Source organism: Pseudopipra pipra, chromosome 3, assembly GCF_036250125.1.
Source record: "Pseudopipra pipra isolate bDixPip1 chromosome 3, bDixPip1.hap1, whole genome shotgun sequence".
Classification (NCBI taxonomy): Eukaryota; Metazoa; Chordata; class Aves; order Passeriformes; family Pipridae; genus Pseudopipra; species Pseudopipra pipra.
This window is the reverse complement of record NC_087551.1, coordinates 50,381,338-50,401,669: the sequence shown is the minus strand read 5'-3', so window position 1 is coordinate 50,401,669 and position 20,332 is coordinate 50,381,338. Positions and strand designations below refer to the sequence as shown.

General features: G+C 41.2%; 1 protein-coding gene across 7 annotated transcripts in view; it reads right to left on the bottom strand.

Moving 5' to 3' along the window:
- Nucleotides 1–14,805: 14,805 nt before the first annotated feature.
- SASH1 (SAM and SH3 domain containing 1) overlaps nucleotides 14,806–20,332 on the bottom strand; it is a 542,727-nt gene continuing 537,200 nt past the window's right edge. For all 7 annotated transcript variants that reach the window (XM_064649068.1, XM_064649070.1, XM_064649072.1 and 4 more), the window contains 2 exons: nucleotides 19,898–20,029; nucleotides 14,806–19,077 (listed from right to left, as the gene is read on the bottom strand). In XM_064649068.1, coding sequence (XP_064505138.1) covers nucleotides 18,817–19,077; nucleotides 19,898–20,029 — 393 coding nt within the window. In that variant the 3' untranslated portion in view covers nucleotides 14,806–18,816. The remainder of the gene's footprint in view (nucleotides 19,078–19,897; nucleotides 20,030–20,332) is intronic.

Below are 20,332 nucleotides of genomic sequence, written 5' to 3'. Positions count from 1 at the left end.
CAGCAGCAGAGCTGAGGATTTCCTGCAGATAGGTCTGGTGGTTGGCAGCATTAGGGTTGGACTGGTGGCACCCTCGATAGCACATTCTTCCCATGGCTGCGGCCACATACTCAGCTGCTTTCCTGGGAGCCATGCTGCCCTGCAGGGTCCTCACCTTTTCCTAGTGCACTAGAAAGCTATGAGGAATTTGTCCTCTGAGATGACTTTCTATTATAAGTTTATGAAACCACATTTAAAAAAAAATAAATAGAGTCACTTAAATTACCCATTGAGCTCATTTCTTCCCTCCGGTAGGATTTTGCAGTTTATGTAACATAACTGCACTGTCTCTGCTGAGAGGCACATTGGAGAAAAAGCCAGAAGTGTTGCGAGGAAGGTGGCCCAGCTCATTAAAGGGGAAATAGTGACCTTTTCCATTAACTACCTCATGAACATGCACCACCTCTCACCTCTGCTTTTGGGGTATTTGGCACCACCTCAGGTGAATTCCAGAATGTTTCAGCTGACCAGCGGATTGAATGCATTCAGCTTATGAATAAAAAAAGCTGTTTTATAAGGCTGCCAGCCCTGCAGACCCTCTCAGGGCTGTGAAAGACAGGTTGTGTTCCTCCTGGCACTGACTGCCTCATCCATAATCCCATCCCAGTGAGATGCCTCTCAGGCACAGTTAAGGTGCAGCTGAAGTCTGTGAGAGATGATTTGTGAGCCAGGTGCAGTTTAAGCACTGGCAGCTAGAAAAAACATCTTTTTTTTATTTTTAAACGAGCAGATCTGAGGTTTGAATGACTGAGAACCAATAAATACGGATATGGTTTTTTTTACAGAGTAACTTTTCAGAGAGGAGCTGGAGTTGGAGCTCTTAACCTTAGAAGCTGGGACAGAGCCATACCATATATTTTTATGTGGCAGAACAGGAAGAAAGGTTATCATGTTTTAGTTAGCTAAAAGAAGTTTAATCTAAAAAGTTAACTTTCTGCTACGACCAAACCTCGGCTCCTTCCCCTCCCCTTAGATTGTAAAGCAATTTCACACCATAAAAGTGTGAATTTTGAAAACACAGCTGCTTGCTCTGACTCCTTGGTCAGTAAAACTGAGCAAAAGCAAGCTTGGAGGAATTTAAATGTTATCGTCCTTTCTATTAAAATTTTCATTGGGTAGTCTACCAGAGAACTAACTGACCTCCAGAACCAGGATCTGCATGTGACCGTCTGTCTCTCACTCCCTGTATTACCGGAGGCATCATTTTCAAAATAATCTCCTTTGGCTCACAAGGATCTCTTAGTGATGCTGCTCTGGGAACTGCATGTCTCCGACAGCAAATCCACAACTGTCTTTTATCTGAACACAGATGTTTTCCTCCCCAGCTATTTACAGAATCCCAAGAAGTGTTAATCAAGGGGTTTCAAACAGTAAAGTATTTACAGCTAAAAGCAGCCTTACCCCTAGGAGTAACTATTCCTACTTTGGAAGCAACAGCCTGCCAGCCCATTGTTGGAGTAAGAACAAATATCCCATTAGCACATTTAGATCATCTTTGTCATCCTCAAAACTCAGTGGTGTGGGATCTTTTAAAAATAATCAACTGTCAAAATTTACCAAGATCTTATGAGATACGGATTATTAGAACAGAGGTCTGATTCTTGTAGTGGGTTGTTAGAATTTGACTGTTTTGGGCTATCAAAGTTATGGGTTTTCTGGTGGTCTTTCAAACTCCATAGGGCATGGATTTTCCTAATATCAGGTATAATATAACAAATTTTATCTATTTCATCCCTATTTTTATATGACTTTTCTGTTAGTATCACAGTTTTACAGATCACCTGGTGTAAATTCCTTGTAACTTTTCTCTACTTTTTGAACCTGCCACACAGGAGTAATCCAGTTGGTGAGAGGAGTCAAAGACAAGCTGTGTTATGGCTCCTCATGTACAAATTCTTTTGTCAGCTCAGCTTCGACAAGTGCTCTCCTGAAAGCTGAGGAGTACAGGATTCCAAGTCAAGTGTGTTGTTCAGACATCAGTGAGTGAGATACCACTGCTATGGAGCAAATTTTGTCTGGCATCTATCCTGACACTGGCAGTTTGAGCAATAATTTCCTCCCCAGATGCTGTGCAGTTTGAGAGAGTTTGGCTCAAGAGATTAAAAAAATAATGGTCTGGCAGTAAACAGCTTTGTAGAAGTATTATTTGCAGACTTAAACTTGTGCAATGCTTTGTCCATGGTATTAGGAACTGTAGCAAGTAATGGCATTAAGTACACAATATGTATCTTTGAATGATCTCCCTGAAAGAGAAAGCACTGCTGGACTTAGAAAACTTTCTCCTAGGATATAACTTTTTCAGCTTCTTTTTTTTCATCCTGCTTGAACCAGTGGATGACATGAACTGAACACCCACAGACTTCGGGATAACTTGAATCTGGGTCTGAATGTCAGGTTTTTGTTTTGTTCTACAGATCTGCAAATTTATTTGCCTATAAGGAAATCTCACAGTTAAAATAAAATAAAGAAATGTTTAGTGATCCTCAGAGCAATAAACATTACCCAGCTCCACTTCCTTCTTTTCCATCAAATTTAGTCACTATTTGAAAACTGGTTTCTTTAAAATCAATCAGTAAGAGGCAAACTTTTCCCCTGTGAAGATGAACCATTACTCAGCCTGTGCATCCTGATATTTAGCCTAACACTTGGCCCTATCTGCTCTGCGTTTCAGAGGCAACAGCGGGGGATGAAGCATTCTTCAGCTCCTCGAGGGGTCTGGACCACTGAAAAGGTCAAACAAACAAAGTTAAAATAACCATGAGACTTGCTGGCCAGCCAGTGCTCTGGGTCCAAGATCAGTGATACTGCTGCTTGGTGACTAATGCAATTAAATCAGCTCTTGGTCCTGTACAGCAGAAACAAATCTTACAGCGTTGCGTACTGCTGCCAGATGGATTGCTCAAGCTTGGAAAACTCCCTCGTGCGCAAATACTTAATCATGACAGGCCCTTTTCATGGAAAAACATGGCACCGACGGAGGGATTTTTAGCCATTTTCCTGTAAGAAACAACAGCAGGGAGCAGACTCCAATGTGCAGGCTGTGAGTGGTGAGTGTGGGCTTTGTGGGTTGCAAAGAGCTGTTTATTTGTTGGGAATGGCATTAAAGCAGAGCCCAGACAAATGTGTACCATAAGGACTTGCTGGAGAAGGGGCCAGTGAGCACTGAGGGCTGGCCACTGGTGCTGAAGATGCTCCACCAGGCTCCCTCCAAGCTGTGACAGCCCCCAGCCTCTGCCAGAGAGAAGTGCTGGAGGTCTGGCCATGTCTGCCATGGTCACTCTGACCCTGAAAAATTAGTAATTGGAATAACAGTGAGAAAGTAGATGTCTGGAATTGTCTGGACTAAATGGGATGGATAGTTTCTCTGGTTCCGACTTTGTGAGGTGTTAGTGGAAAGCTGGAAGGAAGAAATGAGAGGTCAAAGATAGCATCTGAGCCCCCTTTATGTCACTCACTGTGAAGGTGTTTAATTCACCAAAATCTCCCTGTGATGAGGTAACCCTTACAATGAAACACTTCTGCTGCCTTTCCTACTCATCAGGTACCCCTGACTTTGTCACAACTTCATTATCACATGCAAGGAGGAGAGCAGCATCTATTTGAGGTCATACATTAGTACTAAGCTCCATAAATTGTGTATGAAAATGAAGCAGCAGCCAGGAGACATCATTTTTCAGCTGCTGCTGTTGGCATCAGTTGAAGCTTGAAAAGTCCTATAGAGTGACACAGTAGTGAACTACTCAGTTTTTAATGGAAAGGCCGTTTCCTAATCCGTTTGAATCCTTACAGGATTTTGGGCAATTAAACTGGGAATTGAGGTACTGTAGATTGCTCTTAGCCAAAAGAAAAGCAATCTTATATTTGACCACTGTGGCTAAATCCATGATGTTACCACTGGTCTGGACCATGGAAAAAATGAGATACAAGGAAGACAGCACAAGCTGCACCTTCCAGTCTACCAGTAGGTCTCCCAAATGCATTAACTTCAGAACAGTTGTGTTAGGTCAGACTAAGGTTTATTCATCCTGGTATCTTTCTTTCAGATGGATCTTAATTATGTGAAAAGAGTATGCAACCTCTTCCCTTGTACAATCTTCCAGCTCTCTGCAGCTTAAGTATGTCCTGATCTAAAACCTGCACGCACACTGTAATCAGCCATAAACAAAGCTATATTCCACAATCTCTCCAATTCATTAATTCTTGTAGCCTCTGAAGCAGCTTGCTGTAAGAAATGCCACAATTTTACTACACAGTCATGAACAATTATTTCCTTTTGCTACTTTAATATCAGTTATTCACTGCATTTTGAAAACCCTGAGCAAAATATTCTCCATTCACACTTTCCCTGGCCATCATGATTTCACTGGTTTTCATTCCATCTAGTCTTAGTATCTCCATTCAGACCTCAGAGCTATTTAGTCTCTCTTCATAGGAAAGCTGCCCATCCCTGTCCTCATCCTGTGCTGCATCTAATTCTGACACATTGTTTTCTGAGATAGCAATGACTTTAATGACATTCAGTAGACGAGACATAGATAAACATGCAAACCTCACAACTATTAAATTAGGAAGGAATTTATTCAATTATGTATTTCTAACTCAGATAATTGTGCCGAAAGAACAGTGTCCCCATTGCTTTGCTGGGACCCTTCTACATTTGCCTTACAGCAAGTCCAGAAATGTCCTCTTGGACTCTTCCAGTTGTGCCAAGGCACTCCTAGTGCAGAGTGAAGTTTGCCCAAAACACAGGCCACCCTAAAAAGGTGCCCCTCCAAAGGCATAAGGAAGGAAGGAGCAGTCTGCGTGGTAGGTCTAGTGCTATGGCTGGGGAAGAGGGGCACATATCAGGGGTAGGAACTTCATGTGGTTAATTTTTAAGACAATTGAGGCTAAAATAGGGCTAATATTGTGAAGGGAAAGTACTGAGAGCAGGAGATGAAAAGACAGTGGCTAGGGTTATTAGAGTCCCTGGAAGAACTAGAGGAGGATAGCTACAGAATACGAGTACTGTTTGTGCATAACGAAGGCTGAATGTGCACATTTTAAGTGGAAAAAGTCTGTCTTCTTGTCCTCAAGACACACTACCAAAAGCAAAGGATGCACAGAATAAATAAACAAACAAACAAATAAATACACAAACCCATGCTTGGGTAATTATATCAAGCTATGTGGTAGGCTTCATTATGACACCAGGGCCAGCAATAGGTTGTTTTGTGATTTTGATGGATTAGGATGGACAAAATAAGTGCCTTAGTTCAGGGCAGCCCATGGAAGTATACTGAAGAATATCAGTATGTTTTACTGTTGTAAAGAGAAAGTAACAAAATTTACAGAAATTATATGTAAGCTTGGCTGTAATCTCTGAATAAGACTATTAAAAAGTTTTGCAAAAAGTGGTTCACAGACTTCTCATTCTCTTGCTCCCTCTGCAAGAGGCATGGCTGGTTATCCAGGGTGAATTGCTTTGCTATCTATGCCACAGAGGGAGGTATGAGTTGATTCAAGATGAGGCAATGAACACTCATTTTCAGACAAACATGAAGTAGCCCCTGTCAGCAAGACACAAAATCAAGACAGTGATGATTTACTGTTAAGCTCAAATTCTAGATCTGAGGACAGGGAAGTGCTCTAACAGACATGGAACTTTCCCCAGTTTGGCGCCTTCATGTCAAACCTGGTGTCTAATGGGGCTCTGATGGGCTGCTGCTGTGGCACAGCCCTTGCCCGCACCCCTGGGCTGGAGGGACCCATGTGAAATGTTATTGAATGGCAATGAATTGCAGAGCTTTTTTTTACTTTAATGACCCTCAGAAAATTTACTGGAAAAAAAGCAATATACTCTTATTTATGAAATTTCTGTCTCTTTCACACTGTCTCTTAGAGCTTCTTGGAAACTTCCCCAGCTCCCCACCCTGTTTGGCTTTTTGTCTCTGTTTTCAAGAAATACAGTATCATCAAAATGGAAAAATATCCAAACTGCTGCACAGAAAATTGAACCAATAAGCTGATCACCTAACTTGGAGTCTGGAGGACAAATGTACTAACAGCAAAGTGTTACACTTTTATTTTTAACTTCCAGTCATACATTGCTCAACACTGAGATTTGTCCCTCTCTTAAGGGTTGCTGTAAAGTGGAATATGACCAAAGTCAGATAGTGTGACATATTTTCTTCAGAAAGAACACAGCATACCCTGCATTAGAGGCAGAGAATAAAACCAATATGTGCTTTGTTTTCAAGGAAAGGAGATTAGCAGAGATGTACTTACTCCTGAAAAGGAAATCCCCAAATAAATGGAATAAACACTATTCTAATACATATTAGCGTCCAGACCTGGGAGGCTGGACTCCCCTGGTTAAGCTGCAGACTGATCTGTTTTCTCCTTTAAGAAAAATCATTCGACCATTTAAGAAAATGATGTAATAGCAACAACAACAATAATCCTTCAACTGCACTTATTCCCCTATTTTCACTGAGCACTTGCTGCCTCATTGCTTTAGTATCACAACTACTGGCAAGGCCTGGGTCTCATCACTTCTGTGATCTTTTACTTGCTAAAATGTAACGTTTAACTGATGAGAAGATTTTATTTGTTTTTCACTGAAAATGATCCAGCTTAAAGTGAATCTTGATGCTGGCTGCAGCCACTGGGCACCATGTGAATCTGTTCAACAGATTTGCCATAATGCTGCAGGATGTGGATGGGATGTTCCCCAAAATGTGTTTCTCCTGCTGCACCTGCTGAGCCTTAGCAGCGATGAGCAAATAAGTTATCTTGAGTGAAACATTCATGGCTGTGGTATTTAGCAGAGAGGAATAGACTGGAAGAAGTGCCTCAATAGATGACCTAATGACAAAGTAAGCAAGGAGAGGTCATGAGGAGAAAGGGGGAGTGAAAACATGGGATCATAAAGGACAGACATAAGGAAAGATGAGGATGAGGTGCTGGTGGGCAGAAGGACTCAAGAAGAGCTGTGGTGGCTGTAGCATATTTTTCTTGAAATACAGCCAACCTTTCAATAATCTTTGTATTTTTAAATAAAGTATGGATTTTTATTTCATATTTTCTATGACTCAAACCAGTTTCAACTGACATAGCCATGAAACCATTCTTTCTGTTACTGCACATATCTGCCTCCTTTGACATCTGCCCCAAGTTTCCTCAGTAATGCAGTCCACAGTCCTATAGATTTATTTTTTCCCCCTTCTTTTAAATCTACCACCTGGACAACCTCTTTCTTAATGCAGGGTCAGGTTCTGCAGTTAATGAAAGGAGCATCCTACAGGAAACACATTCAGCTCATCAAGGCAGTTATAGCACACTTTGTAGGGTGAGCTGAGGCTGTACCACCAGTTTTAATTGTTGTTCTCTCTATCTTCTAAGAACATTTGACTTTATGGTCTTTAAAAAAAATAAATGGAAGGCAGCAAGAGATTACTGTATATTAATAGGCTTAACTACACAGATTGATTTCACAGGCAGAAGAAGATCAACAGAGGGAGAAAGTTTTAGATATTTCACTTTAATTTGCCTTTGGCATAAATTCTGCTAGCAGTAGTAATTTATCTCTCAGTAGTAATACTATTTAGCTATCCAGTAGCCATTCTTAGAACTGCAAGACCACAAAGGTCACGCAAATACAGTAGCTCAAAACTAAGAAAGTTTTAATCTTTAGCAGCATTTTTACTTGCTGCTTATCTAGTAATTCCAGCTTGAAATGGACCATATATGCTTATTTTGAAGAAACTTTTTAGAAAAATTTTTAAGTGCCTAGTTATAAAAGTAGTATTTATGTGGTCTAACTTTGAAGATAGCGAAGACTAGAAGTTGTTTACCATAACAGAGAAACAATTTATAGGCCATCACAGACTTGCATTAATCGTACAGAAGCAGGGAAAGTTAAAGCAAAAAAAGCACAGGCAACATAGTTCCCTCACTATGAAGTAGCTCTTTATTGGATTTTATTTCTTTACTCTCCAGTAGATGGCAATCAAGCACTTGGCCAATAAAAGAGTCATGTGGAGACACTTCTCTGTATACAGGTCTGTGGGAGCTTTAGTTATATATTTTGAGTCCAACTTTGGACTGCAAACTTTATCCAAGTGAATAATTCGAGTAGTGTTTTATTATATTGCTGGTCAGCATGAGAACATCAGAACAAGTAAGACTTGAGAAGTGAATGTGGAAATGGCAGTGCCTTTCAGAGAAGGGCAAGATTTTAAAGTCTTTAGTTATGTCTCTTACACGGATTTTTTTTGAAGACTTGGGAGGTAAAAATGTAAATTTTGGCATCTTCTCATTCAGGATTACACTTGCTCTTGAAGTGTTGTATTTCTTGTGTTTAAAAAAAAATAGCACAGAACTTGCTGAATCCTGTCCCTTCTGTTTGACCTTCTCTCCAGAAGGTAGCTGTGCAACAGTGTCTGTGCTTAGTCTGTTCTTACTGTGACAATCCCAGAAATGGCCCTGCAGCAATGTAAATGAGCAAACTCACAGAACATGTCAAATTTGGCATGGACCCTGCCTCAGCTGACAGCCTAGCTACTCACCTGTCCAACATGCCCAGGTCACCAGAGCCTTTCATGGGGTTTGGGGTGGGTGCAAGTGATGGTATTTTCCCTTCAGAGCAGGGAGCTAGGTGAGGTATGGATTTTGGGGCACCAGAAGGGAGATCAGGGAGTTGCCAGCAGTTGTGCATTGCATGACACAGAGGTGGCTGAAGCACTTCTCATCATCCCATGTCTGTGTCCCAGCTCAGGGTTACGCAGGCAGAGAGACCCGCAGTCCAGTGAGATTACCTGGAGGGAGGTAGGACACATCCTTCTGTGGAAAAGGGTAACAAGTCAGAGAGCAACAAAGTGAAGGGATGGCAGTGAATCAATAGATATTCAAATATATTTTGCTAATAAGTCCTTATAGGTTTTCTTCATCATTTCATTTATACATTGGTTTTGAAGGTTTATGATTTCAAAAAAGTATGGATTGATAGAGGCAGAAATGGCCTTTTGTAAAATATTTGACTTTTATGTAACAGAGATGGAAGCAGCAACCCTTCAGAACAGTTTATCTCTTCAGAGCCTTGTAGCAGACATCAATTACTATTTGCATTCCACCTTGGATCAAAGAGGAGTTTGAAGGAAACTGAGGATTTGCATGGGATGCAGATAACAGCATGAAGTGGCAGAGTTTCTGTGCAAATATGGTTCAGACATGCTCACACTGGCTTTTTGGTAACTGGTTTGCTAGCAGTGTGGTTACTGATTCTGTCTACTGTTATTGTTTGGATTTTGTTCAGTTGTTTTTTAAAAAGCCCTTGGGTTCTAGAGGTAGTTAATGTAAAGGTGATGACAAACCTTGTAGCTGCTATTTTCTTTACAGGTTAAGCCAGTAAGAAGAAACTATATGTCTGGGAAAACTAATAATCTATTTTATATTCCCACTCCTATGTGTGAGGAAGGATGAATTGGATGTTGTGATTTGGAGCTAGCAACAGCCTGATGAGAACAACTCAGAAACATAGAACAGCGGTCCACAGTGAGAGCCTGATGTCTCACCTTGTCCAGTGGCAATTGTCCTTAGCCATGAGATGCCTGTTCTAGGGGATACCAGCACATAGTTCCCACACATGGAAAATAAGTGAGGACTTTCTTCTTTTCCTTAAATTCCTCATATATTTTTAGGTAGTTCCTCTTTGAAAAATATATGCATAAACTAACTTATTGAATGCATGGCACATTCTTGCCTAATTCACACCAAATACACATCCGAGAATGTGAGACCTCTGTGTTTGCAGAAGGTAAGAAATGCTGCTCTTATTTTTATGACATTCACCATCTTTCCACTAATTTCTTCATCCAGCCCTTTCTTCTTTCCCTCCAGTCTCTGCCAGTAAGCCTCACTACCACCTCAGCTGTTCCATGAGCTGGTTAATCCTTTTTCTTTCCCCCATCCTTAAAGCAGCCAGGGCAAACACATGCCAAGACTACTACATAGATGGATTTCCGCTTTGGCTGCTTGGAGGGACTGCTGTACTTGGGTGGCTCAGGCACACCTTGGGAGGGCACAAAGGAAGAAGACAGGCACAGCCTGTAAATGTTATTCCCACAGCACACACAGGACTAAACAGAGGTAAGGAACACTATTGGGGCTGATATTGAAAATAATGGAAAATAAATGTTTCCTACTCTGGCACTGTGCAAACCTTGCATGAGCCTCAGGGTGCAACCTGACAGATCTTTGCAGTTTGCTCTAAATAGGATTTATCTAGATTTACTTCACTTACATCAAGAAGACAGTGTCTGTGAGACTTCACTGTTAACTGCTGCAACTTGCTGCTCTCCTGGGCCTTCTATTGCTTGTGCCTCAGGACCCAATGCTCCTGGTAGCAGGAGCAACATTTCTCAGAATTGAGGAGCGCATCTGGGATGGATGCTCTCTCAATTACCTGATTAAACTGAATTTCTCGTCTCCATATTTCATCTTGACTTGACAGAACTTAACACAAGTTCTCAGCAAAGTAGCTACACCTGGAAAAATGAGCAGAAATAGTTACCATCTTGAAAGGTTTCCAGCTGGTTGGTTTGTTTTCCCACCTTTATTTCCCAGTTGAATATGAGATCTTTGTGAGGCCCTGATGAGGTATTCACCAAATCAGTTGTCATGTTAGCTGCATTTTTACCATGCCACTTTACACCTCTGGTGCTGCTTACACAAGGGATCACAGAGCCACTTTTGTTTGTGAACGTGCTTAAGTGAGCACCAAACAACCACCAGAACTTGAACAAAACCTTGACTTTGGTCTTCTCACAGGCTGAACAACTAACACGACAGTAGAATGCAGTAGGATCCAGCCAACAAGGATGCAAGGAATGAGGCTGAACATTTGTCTACTGTGTATGCAGAAAAGCACAGAAAAATTTGTTTATGTGTTCCTGGCCTGAAAACATCTATGGCTCTGAAGCTTTGCCTGCAAGGTTAAACACTGTGTTGCAGACATCTGTCAGCTCCAGGGGAGGCATATCTACACACAGACAGGTATTGCATGGGAGCTTGAGCCATTGCTTTTGATGTGATTTGCATTTAACCTCGTAGACTCAGGTAAAAGCCTCCCATATTCCTGAAGCAAGACACAACTGATCAAATTGCTAAAATACACACAACCCCCCCCCCAAATTTTTTAATGCCTTCCAGAGGTTTTCCTATGTGCCCAAAGGCAAATTTCTGACTCACACTCCCATACATATCAGAAAGCAGCCTGAAATCCTTTCTTGCTTTGTCATGAGGTTGAGGAGAAGAAAACTGAGAAGGCAGCAATTGGTCTCAAGGCATGTTCTAAATCCAACCCTTGGGGGCTAAAAAAAGTGTCTCTCAAAAGAAAGTGGCTTAATGAATTGAGCCTCTTATCTCATTTCATTAGATGACTTTATTAAACACATAAGCACTTATTTGTGTAACTGAATTTGATCTAAGCCACTCTTCTGCTTTTCAGAAACTGCACTGCTCTGAATCCAAAGCACCTTCTGTGATGCTCATGCTTTGATGTTCATAAGCAAGTGCAGGCTGTGCCACTCCGTAACAGCAGTAGATCTGATTGTGGTGGGAGGTGGGAGTCGTGCTTGTCACTATCAGCAAACACAGTCTTCCTCATGTAGCAGCTCCTGTGAATAGTAGGTAATTCAGTTCTTCTAAAAGAAAACAAAAAGATGTGTAGTGTTTGCCTACAGTTTTAGTGGGCTCAGGAGCATCACTAATCTTGCTTTCAGATTACAGGTAGCCAGTGCTACCTGTAAAATCGCTCTCATCTCAGGGCATAGTAGGTGGTCTACAATACTGCCAATCTTTTGAGTTTTTGGCTTTGTAGAATTGCTAAGACCTGAACACACCTCCAAGTTGAACTAACCTCAGCCCTCACTACCAAGTCCACTGAGGACTCCGGCATATGGACATCAAAGTGAAAGACAAGTTATTGTAACACTGCTAGTACTGTACAGAAACAGCTCACCAGATGGTCGAGGTGGCATTGCATGTTTTTTTTTAATCATCACTTAACTTGCAAGAGAGACAATTCAGTTTCACTCTTTGAGGCAGAGAAATGGTGATGGTTTTTCTGTTTGGCGAACTGCAAATGAGCCACTTAAATCAGAACTTTAAAAGTGAATGCTCATATTAAATAACAGCTTACTTATACTTAATAAACATAAAAAAATTATAACTTTCATTTTTAGAACCTGCCGAGTATATGTTCATTACCATAGGAGTCAGTGGAGCCAAAGTGCAAAAAAATAGTAGTAGATTGATAGTCTAATTCACGAGGGTGTCCCCTTTAAGGCAGGATTAGTAGACATAAACACAGGTCTTGTTTTCACAAACTTGCACAGCTGTGTAAGCATTTTGTGGCTAAATGAAGAAATGCTACTTGCGAGAATTTCAGAATAGTACATGCCAATACAAGGAATGTAGAACTTGTCAGAGATGTGCAGGACTCTGCCTACCTGGAATGGGATCTGCCTTGGAAGAGCTAAGCCCAGAACCTCCAAGTCTATGGAGGACTCATTTCAGAGATGGTGAATTTAAATGACTGAATTCAATAAACAACAAAGCTGTTTGAAGAGTAGAATTGTAATTCCAACTCACCCTCCTCTCCTACTCAAACCTGTCTAGTCTTGGAAGCAGCTAATCCCACCAGCCATCTTTCTGTTTGACCTTAGGCACCTACAGTTTTCATGAACTCCACCTGCAGCAGGCCAAGCAACAAGGTCTCTTGAAATAAGATCTATGGCTTTGTTCTAGTCTGCCTTTTTTTGGAAGCATACTAATTCCATAAATGTCCTCAAAAGTTTTAAAGAGGGCTTGGTTTTTTTTTGGTGTTAAAATATTATAAGTTCATTTATGTGTGCAAAAATTCTTCCGTTTGGAGCCAGGCCCAAAAACAATGGAAATGATAGAATCTCAGTAATATCAGAGCTTTGGGGTCAGGGCTTGAACATTATCGGTACACTTACACCTGTAAGCACAGTCATGTGGGTGTAAGATCAGCAAAAGCCAATTGTGTTGCACAATAATGATGTCCATTCATGGAGTGAAAGACTGCAGTACCTGCAAAAGGGCAAGGTTAAGAATTAATACGACTTTTGCTTTGTATTACTTCCTGAATGTTAAATGATTAACCTTTAGTAGACTCATGAGGTAGCTTTAGTGGCATATGTAACATTATATTCATAGCTTTTAAGTCTCTGTGGGTTTACATGTGAAGCTTCTGCTCAGGGATAAAATTTCTTTTTCTAAGTATTAGCAGCAAGAATTTTAACGTTTCTCCCATATCTCTTTTTCTGGTGGAAACACTTGTGGAAAGAGAGCCTTTAGAATAAGGATAGGTATGTATGTGTCAGGGGGTGGTGGTGGTGGTTGGTTTTGGCAGGGGCTACTACGGTTAGCACACGTTTGGATCAAACACACCAGCAAAACAGTGCAATAGATGGGGGCTTTGTGTTTCAGCTGCTCCCAAGGCAATCCTGGACCACAGCAGTCTTGGACGGGAAGCAATACTTCTTCCAGCTGCAGAAATGGCAAGCGCCCTGGCTTTTCATGTTGTGCAGTGTTTGTTTTGTTTTTAGTTCTGTTTTGTTACTTGAGAGACTCTTGGAAACAGGCTGTCGGTGAGCCAGCTGCAGCGATTCCCGCGGGGCCGGCGGGCGCTCCCGCTGCCAGCGGCGCAGTGCCCTCTGGTGCGCGGCAACAGCAGCGGCCGGGGCCGCAGCCGAACCCAGGGGTATCCACAGAGGAGACCTAAAATTAAACGTTCACATCTGACACGCCACCTCATTCCCACGAACTGTTTGCCACGTTGTACAGTTCTAGTGGGAACGCTGCCTGAGAGGAACCGAAGATTCAGCTGTCTGGATCCAACCCAAAAGATTTTTTGTTTTTCTCTTTATGTCGTCTCCAGAGCTAAGCTTCCGGTTAACAGCTAATGCAGACACAGCCCACCCTTGTTACTTAGGGCTAAATCCACAAAGGATTAACTTCAAGCTGTTGCCATGTGGACCGGGCAGCACTCTGTCAGGCAGCTAAGCACACCCATTAATTACACAGCAAATTTAACCAGACCAACAAATGCAAAGCAGTAAGTAAGGAGTCACTCAAGTGAGCTGGGAGGGCCAAGAGTCATGTCCCAAGGCTCCTTTGCCCCAAAACCTGGACATTGGCATCTTATTACAGACTGTAGACATTACCTGACTGCTCAGCAGTTACACCTTCCCTTCTCCAGAATGAGGCACCTCACCAGCCCAGGGAAGCAGAGCTGCATTTGAAAACCAGGTTTGAAATCCCTTCTTTCAGGCAATCGCTTTAACTACAGTTCCAGAGCATTGTACTCATATACTCTTTCTCTGGTTCCACCCATTTTTAATTATTCCATTACAAATGGAAAAGCTCCCAAGGGGGAGTCTTAGGAGACCTCTTGCACGCATCTCCTTGAGCCCAGCAGCTGGACATTCACAGGATGTAACAAAGTTTGGACACTGATGATTCACATCATATCATATTTGGATGACTGCTTCTAGTCCTGGGCTTTCAATATTTTGTTTTTAAAACCTTTTTGTCCTGCTGTAGATACGTGTCGAGAGTGCTAACAAGGAGAAGAACTAGAAGCTTGATAAGCTAGAGGGAGAGGGCCGAAGGTATAAGCAAAAAAATTAAATCAGTGGGCACTGCTACCAGAGCAATAAATAGAAGATCTGTTAGCAAAATCAAAAACAACCAAAAAAAGAGAGAGATCAAGGAAATTTATTTACTTTTGATCTATGAACAGTATGACATATAATTATAGACAAGTTTTGATACACAGGAAAACCCTTTTGTCAACCATTTTTTTTGCTAAATGAAACAGCACAATAATCTTTACACATTCATAATTTGTTTTTTCTTTTTTTTTTCCTTTACAATACACAGCTTTCTTGGATTGAAGCAAACTGCAGGACATATTGAGTACTGGTATATTACAGCTACTTACATCATTTAAGAACAGCAAATGGAGAAAAATAAGTTATTTAAATATTGATTTCATATACAGAAAGTGCAACTTTGTTAGTTGTTACATAACTTGCTCGACAGTTTTGATTCCCCACAGGGTGTCAATTAATGATAAAAGTATCTTGGACTGAAAGTATTATTTATGCTAAAAATAATACAGTACAACTGCACAGCTGTGACTTGGTGAATCGACCACTATTGCTCTCTTAGAGATGATGACCTGTTTGCAGGTTTGCAACGTTTAAGGCTTCTAATCATGCTCCCAGTTTGCATCCAAAGCCAGGCTCATATGAGAGCATTGCCACCGGGGTAGCAACAGTGGGTTATTGATCAAAGCTTATGGTTATGGTGACATTTAGTAATATTTTGGGTTTGCTGCTTCTATTCTTAAATAGCTGTTTGAGTTACTAAGATACAATGGATAGATATTAAACATCATTAGCCTGAGCAGAGCAGAGAAGATTCCAGCAGCAGGTTTCTTCTGTGCTTCCCAACAGTTCATGAGTGAACTTTTGCTTAGAGCACTGAATGACTGCAAGAAGATGCAAGTGGTTATGGCTTTCATACCACACCACCTCACCTGCTTGGGGAATGCCACAGGTGAGTGAAACCACAGCAGGGAAGCTCAAACACTGAGAAGCTTAAGGCTTTTTTTAGATTAAAACATAAACTAAAATTGTAATTCAAATTAGACCACAAAGCACAGCCTTTAAAAGAAAACAAAACAATAACTAGAATTCAAAAATCTCAAACTGCTCACTCTAGTCCTGATGGGTGTGATTAGGTTTCCCTGGGTCACATAATCATTTAAAAAGTATGGATTTACCAAGAGTGTTTGGCACACAGCTTCAGGTTATTCCCATAATTCTCCTTCTGTTAATAAGAGTGGGGAAAGTAATTAATACGGGAGAGCTTTACTGTATGACTTGCCTTCCCTGCAACACAAGGAAATTTATTTTATTTCCTTTTTTTTTTTGTTGCCTATAGCCAGCTTGGACTTTTCCCTTGCTCCAATATAGCTGCTGTCTACTTAATTCTACTCTGTTCTCGTCCCTGCCAGCAATCCCAGGAAGTCTCAATACTCTTTCCATCTCCTGCTTGCTGATAGTTGCCATGTAAGCCTCAGAGACCAACAACAGAAAAATCATCATTATTTAAAAAACACTTAATTTCTTTTTTTTTTCTTTTTTTTTTCTTTAGAACCATAGAATATTGTGAGTTGGAAGGGACCCATCAGGACTCCAACTCCTGGCCCCGCGCTGGACACCACAAGAATCACACCATGTTCCTGAGATCGTTGTCCAAACACTTGAACTCTGTCAGGCTCGGTGCTGTGACCACTTCCTGGGGAGCCTGTTCAGTACTCAATCACCCCCCGGGTGAAAAATCTTTTCCTGATATCCAGCATAAACTTCCCCTGACTGAGCTTCACGTTGTTTTCTCGAGTCCTGTCACTGGTCATGAGAGTGAAGAGATTGGTAGCTGTCCCTTCACTTCCCCTTGTGAGGATACTGAAGACCACCAATGAGGTCTCCCCTCAGTCTCCTCCAGGCTGAACAGACCAAGTGAACTCAGTTGCTCCTCATAAGGCTTCCCCATCAGACCCTTCACCATCCTCGTGGCCCTCCTTTGGATGCTCTAATAGCTTAATGTCTTTTTTATACTGTGGTGCCCATAATTTCACACAGTACTCAAGGTGAGGCCACACCACATTTTCACCAGCTGTACAAAACACCTCTGCTGTATGTTCCCTGATGCTGTCATATTAGAACATGCTGATTATCCACACAACGAGGAGATCATTACAGAGATTAACTTGAGAGTAATTTCAAGTTACAACAGTGAATTAGTTGCCTTCATACGATGGTGTGCAGTAGACGGGGTGAAATTCAAAATGAGGAAAGTAAACCTAACACCTATCAATTCTACCAGGAGCCAAATCAGTTATCATCTGTAGTCAAATGCATATTCATGTGACTTAAAACATGACCATGAAAGGATCAGATATAGTAAAGAATCCTGGAATAAACATAATTTTTCGTGCATCAGTCTGGGAGCATTTTATGAGGAGGAGTCATTAGCTCAATATGAAGCTGGGATAACTGAGGCACCAAATAGCAAAGTGCCTTGTCTGATTTTATACAGTAAATTGACATCAGAACTGATATTGGAAATAGTCACACATGCTGCCCTGTGCCCAGGTTTCTACACTATCTCCCTTTACCTGCCAGAGTAAGCTTGCTCTGCCTTCCATGGAGTATTTGTACTACAAGAAGCTGAAGGATACCCTAAATATAGACCCCAAAGAATAAGCTGGCTATGTGCTATTCATGATAATCTGTATTTGGTATATAAAATGTATACCCAATATAGAAAAATAAAATTTGTCATTAGCCACATAGGCAACTGGAAAGTTTCACATGGATTTAGGCAGAAAAATATCATTACATCATGGAAAAATGGTGCACCACATTTCCCAGAACAATGCTCTCTTTTAGTGAGAAGTAACATTAATGCAGTCAGGATGGATTTCAACTGTTCTAAAAATCACAGTGTTATTCATGAGACTATAGTAGAATTTTTTTTGTCCATGCAATGGCATTACTGAATTTGATGATTTCTGTGGGATATAATTTGCTTTTTCGATGGAAGTGATTTTTCATTTGCAGAAACCCACTGTTTGGAATCAATATGGTCAGGATACCAAGTCAAAGCTGCAGCATAATGATTGACAATAAAACACAGTACACAGAATATGATTAAAATGAAAAGCAGTTACATATATACAAGGCAGTATATCTTGGAACAGTTTAGTAACAACAGTAAATGCAGACGGTAGTGAACAAGAAGTTAACCTGACAATCAAAACCTAGCATAACCCTGCATTTGTAAAAGCATCTCTACAACACAGAAAGTGTTATGATGAGGCATTTTATAGAAGCTACTTCAGCTGGAAATCACCCTAAGAGCAACTTAAGGGTGACGGGTTGAAACAAGGCTTGGGAAATGTGAATATGGGTAAGTGAACACTAGGTAACTGCTTAAAAGCTTATTTTAAGGCAAATAAAAAGCAGATTGCTAGAAAGCAGTTTTAAAAATGACCTCAGCTCTGTACAAATAAAAAGAAGCTTTCTGACTCTCCATGGGTTCGTTGCATTGGAGTGACAGAGATGGACTACACTGAAAACTAATTCCAGTCCATTAACTTTGGCCTAGCTAAAGGCTGTATGGTGTATTGGGACCTCTACCAAGCAACAGAAAGGATGACTGGGGAGGGCTTTGTGTTTAGTTCTAGACTAAAATAAACAAAAGGCATTTGCCAAACAGCCTCTAACGGAATTTGCTCCTTGGCTTGTACCTGGTCTTTAGGACTGATTTCAGGTACCTGGAACCTAGAGGTACAGAAGACCTCTTACTAGTATCACTATCACAAACATGAGGAAAATGTGCAAGGGTCCCTTAATTCTGCGAAGCTGTCTGGTTCTCAGGCCAACCCTGTACATTTTATGAAATAAGAATACTTTAGATGGGAGTGAGGGGGGAGCAAAGTACCACATCTATGTTACCTGGTGGTTGCTTCTCTTCTCCTTCAGTTGCCAAAGACTTTCATATCCTCTGAAGAAGATATCTGCCTGTCCTTGGGAGCCACTTCCTTGATCCCTTTAGCTATGTGAAGTAATTAGAGCAATACTGGTGCAAGAAGAAGCAGTGAACTCTCAACCAGGCAATGTCACACTACGGAGCATGTTAAATTGCTTCTGGATCAAGAGGTTTGAAGAGTCTTGCCGCTGCCAGGAGCTTGCTTATGTGCCTTTCCTCTGTGATGCCAGCTTTTTGAAGGCAAGTTTGTGACAGAGAAGGCACTTTGCTCAGTGTGTTGAATCCTGCTTCTGTAAGCAGGCTGGAATACATAGGCAGACCAATGGAAATCAGCCAGTCAGATACAGAGGTGATGAGTCCCGGAGATACAGGTTTACGGCAAATTTCAGTGAGTCCTCCACTTGGAATCTGGGGAGTGAAAAAAACAGAAAGAAAATAGAACCCTTAATGTCAAACATATCTGCCTTTACAGCAAGTCTTTTTTTTTTTTTTTTTCCCTCTTCCAAACTGGTATAGTTTCATAGCAGATGTTTCAACTTCTCTCATGTCAGATTTGTCAGTATGAGAGCAGTGTGGACTAAAAGGCTAAGATTACTTGGCACAGAAGCAATAATTTTGGCAATACAGACACAGTGGGCAGTATCCAGCTGCTTGGGTAACTGTCATGTGCCACTCTGAATTAGTTTGAGATCAGTAAAAAATATCCAGTAAAAAGACTTTTCAGAGTGATATGTTTAATTTCTCAGTAAGGCAAGAGAATACCAATTTTGTCTATTACCTCCTCAAACAGACCAAGTTTTCCTAGCAAAAGCCATGTTTTTGACTGTTTTCCCCTCCTGCTTTTGCTAAGGACGAGTGGACACTAGTATAGTTTAAGAAATAAAAAAGGAGTATAAACCCTTTCAGATTTCAATACAGAAGCATTTAATACATGTCACTCTTAGTGAGCAAGTATCTGTTACCACTGCTTGAAGTCTGCTTAGACTTCTAAGACTATTATTCAGTCAAGAGAGGGATATCTACTCTCCTTTCAACTACTAACTGTCCTCCTTTCAGACAGGAGGAGGTATATCCTGCCCCTACAGTACCTCTACCTATGTTGCATCTGCTGGATGAATATAGGGAGCACATTTGTACTAGGACTTCACAAGAATCTCCCTTTACTACTAGTCAGTCCTTTTAAAAGTCTGCTCATAAACAAGAAGATTTGGTTTACGGAAATACTCACTGCCATGCGATGCTGTTTCCTCAGCTGCTTTACCCGGATTTGGTCCAGGTTTGTGGCAACATCCTTTTCAGGCTGCTCTAAGTCTTCAGAGTACCTCTGTACCAAAGCCTCGGGAATGCCACAGCGACCGTGCTGAATGTTCCCAGCCAGACACAAAGGAGAGCAGACAAATTAAAGAAGTGTATCAATACAGACCAAAAAAGAAGTGTAGGATGGGAGCAAGAAGGAGCTTTCCTCGAGGTTCCATGAAAACTGAAAAAAGCAATCCCTTAGGGAGGGACTGGACCTTAAGACTCATTCCTTCCCCTCAAAAAAAAGATGTCTAATTGATGCTATCAATTTAGAGTTCCTTGGAAGCATAAAATTTAATCATTACTTTCTTTTTCAGCTCTACTTCCCCACATCAGCAGAGAAAGAGACATTTCCCACCAAGGC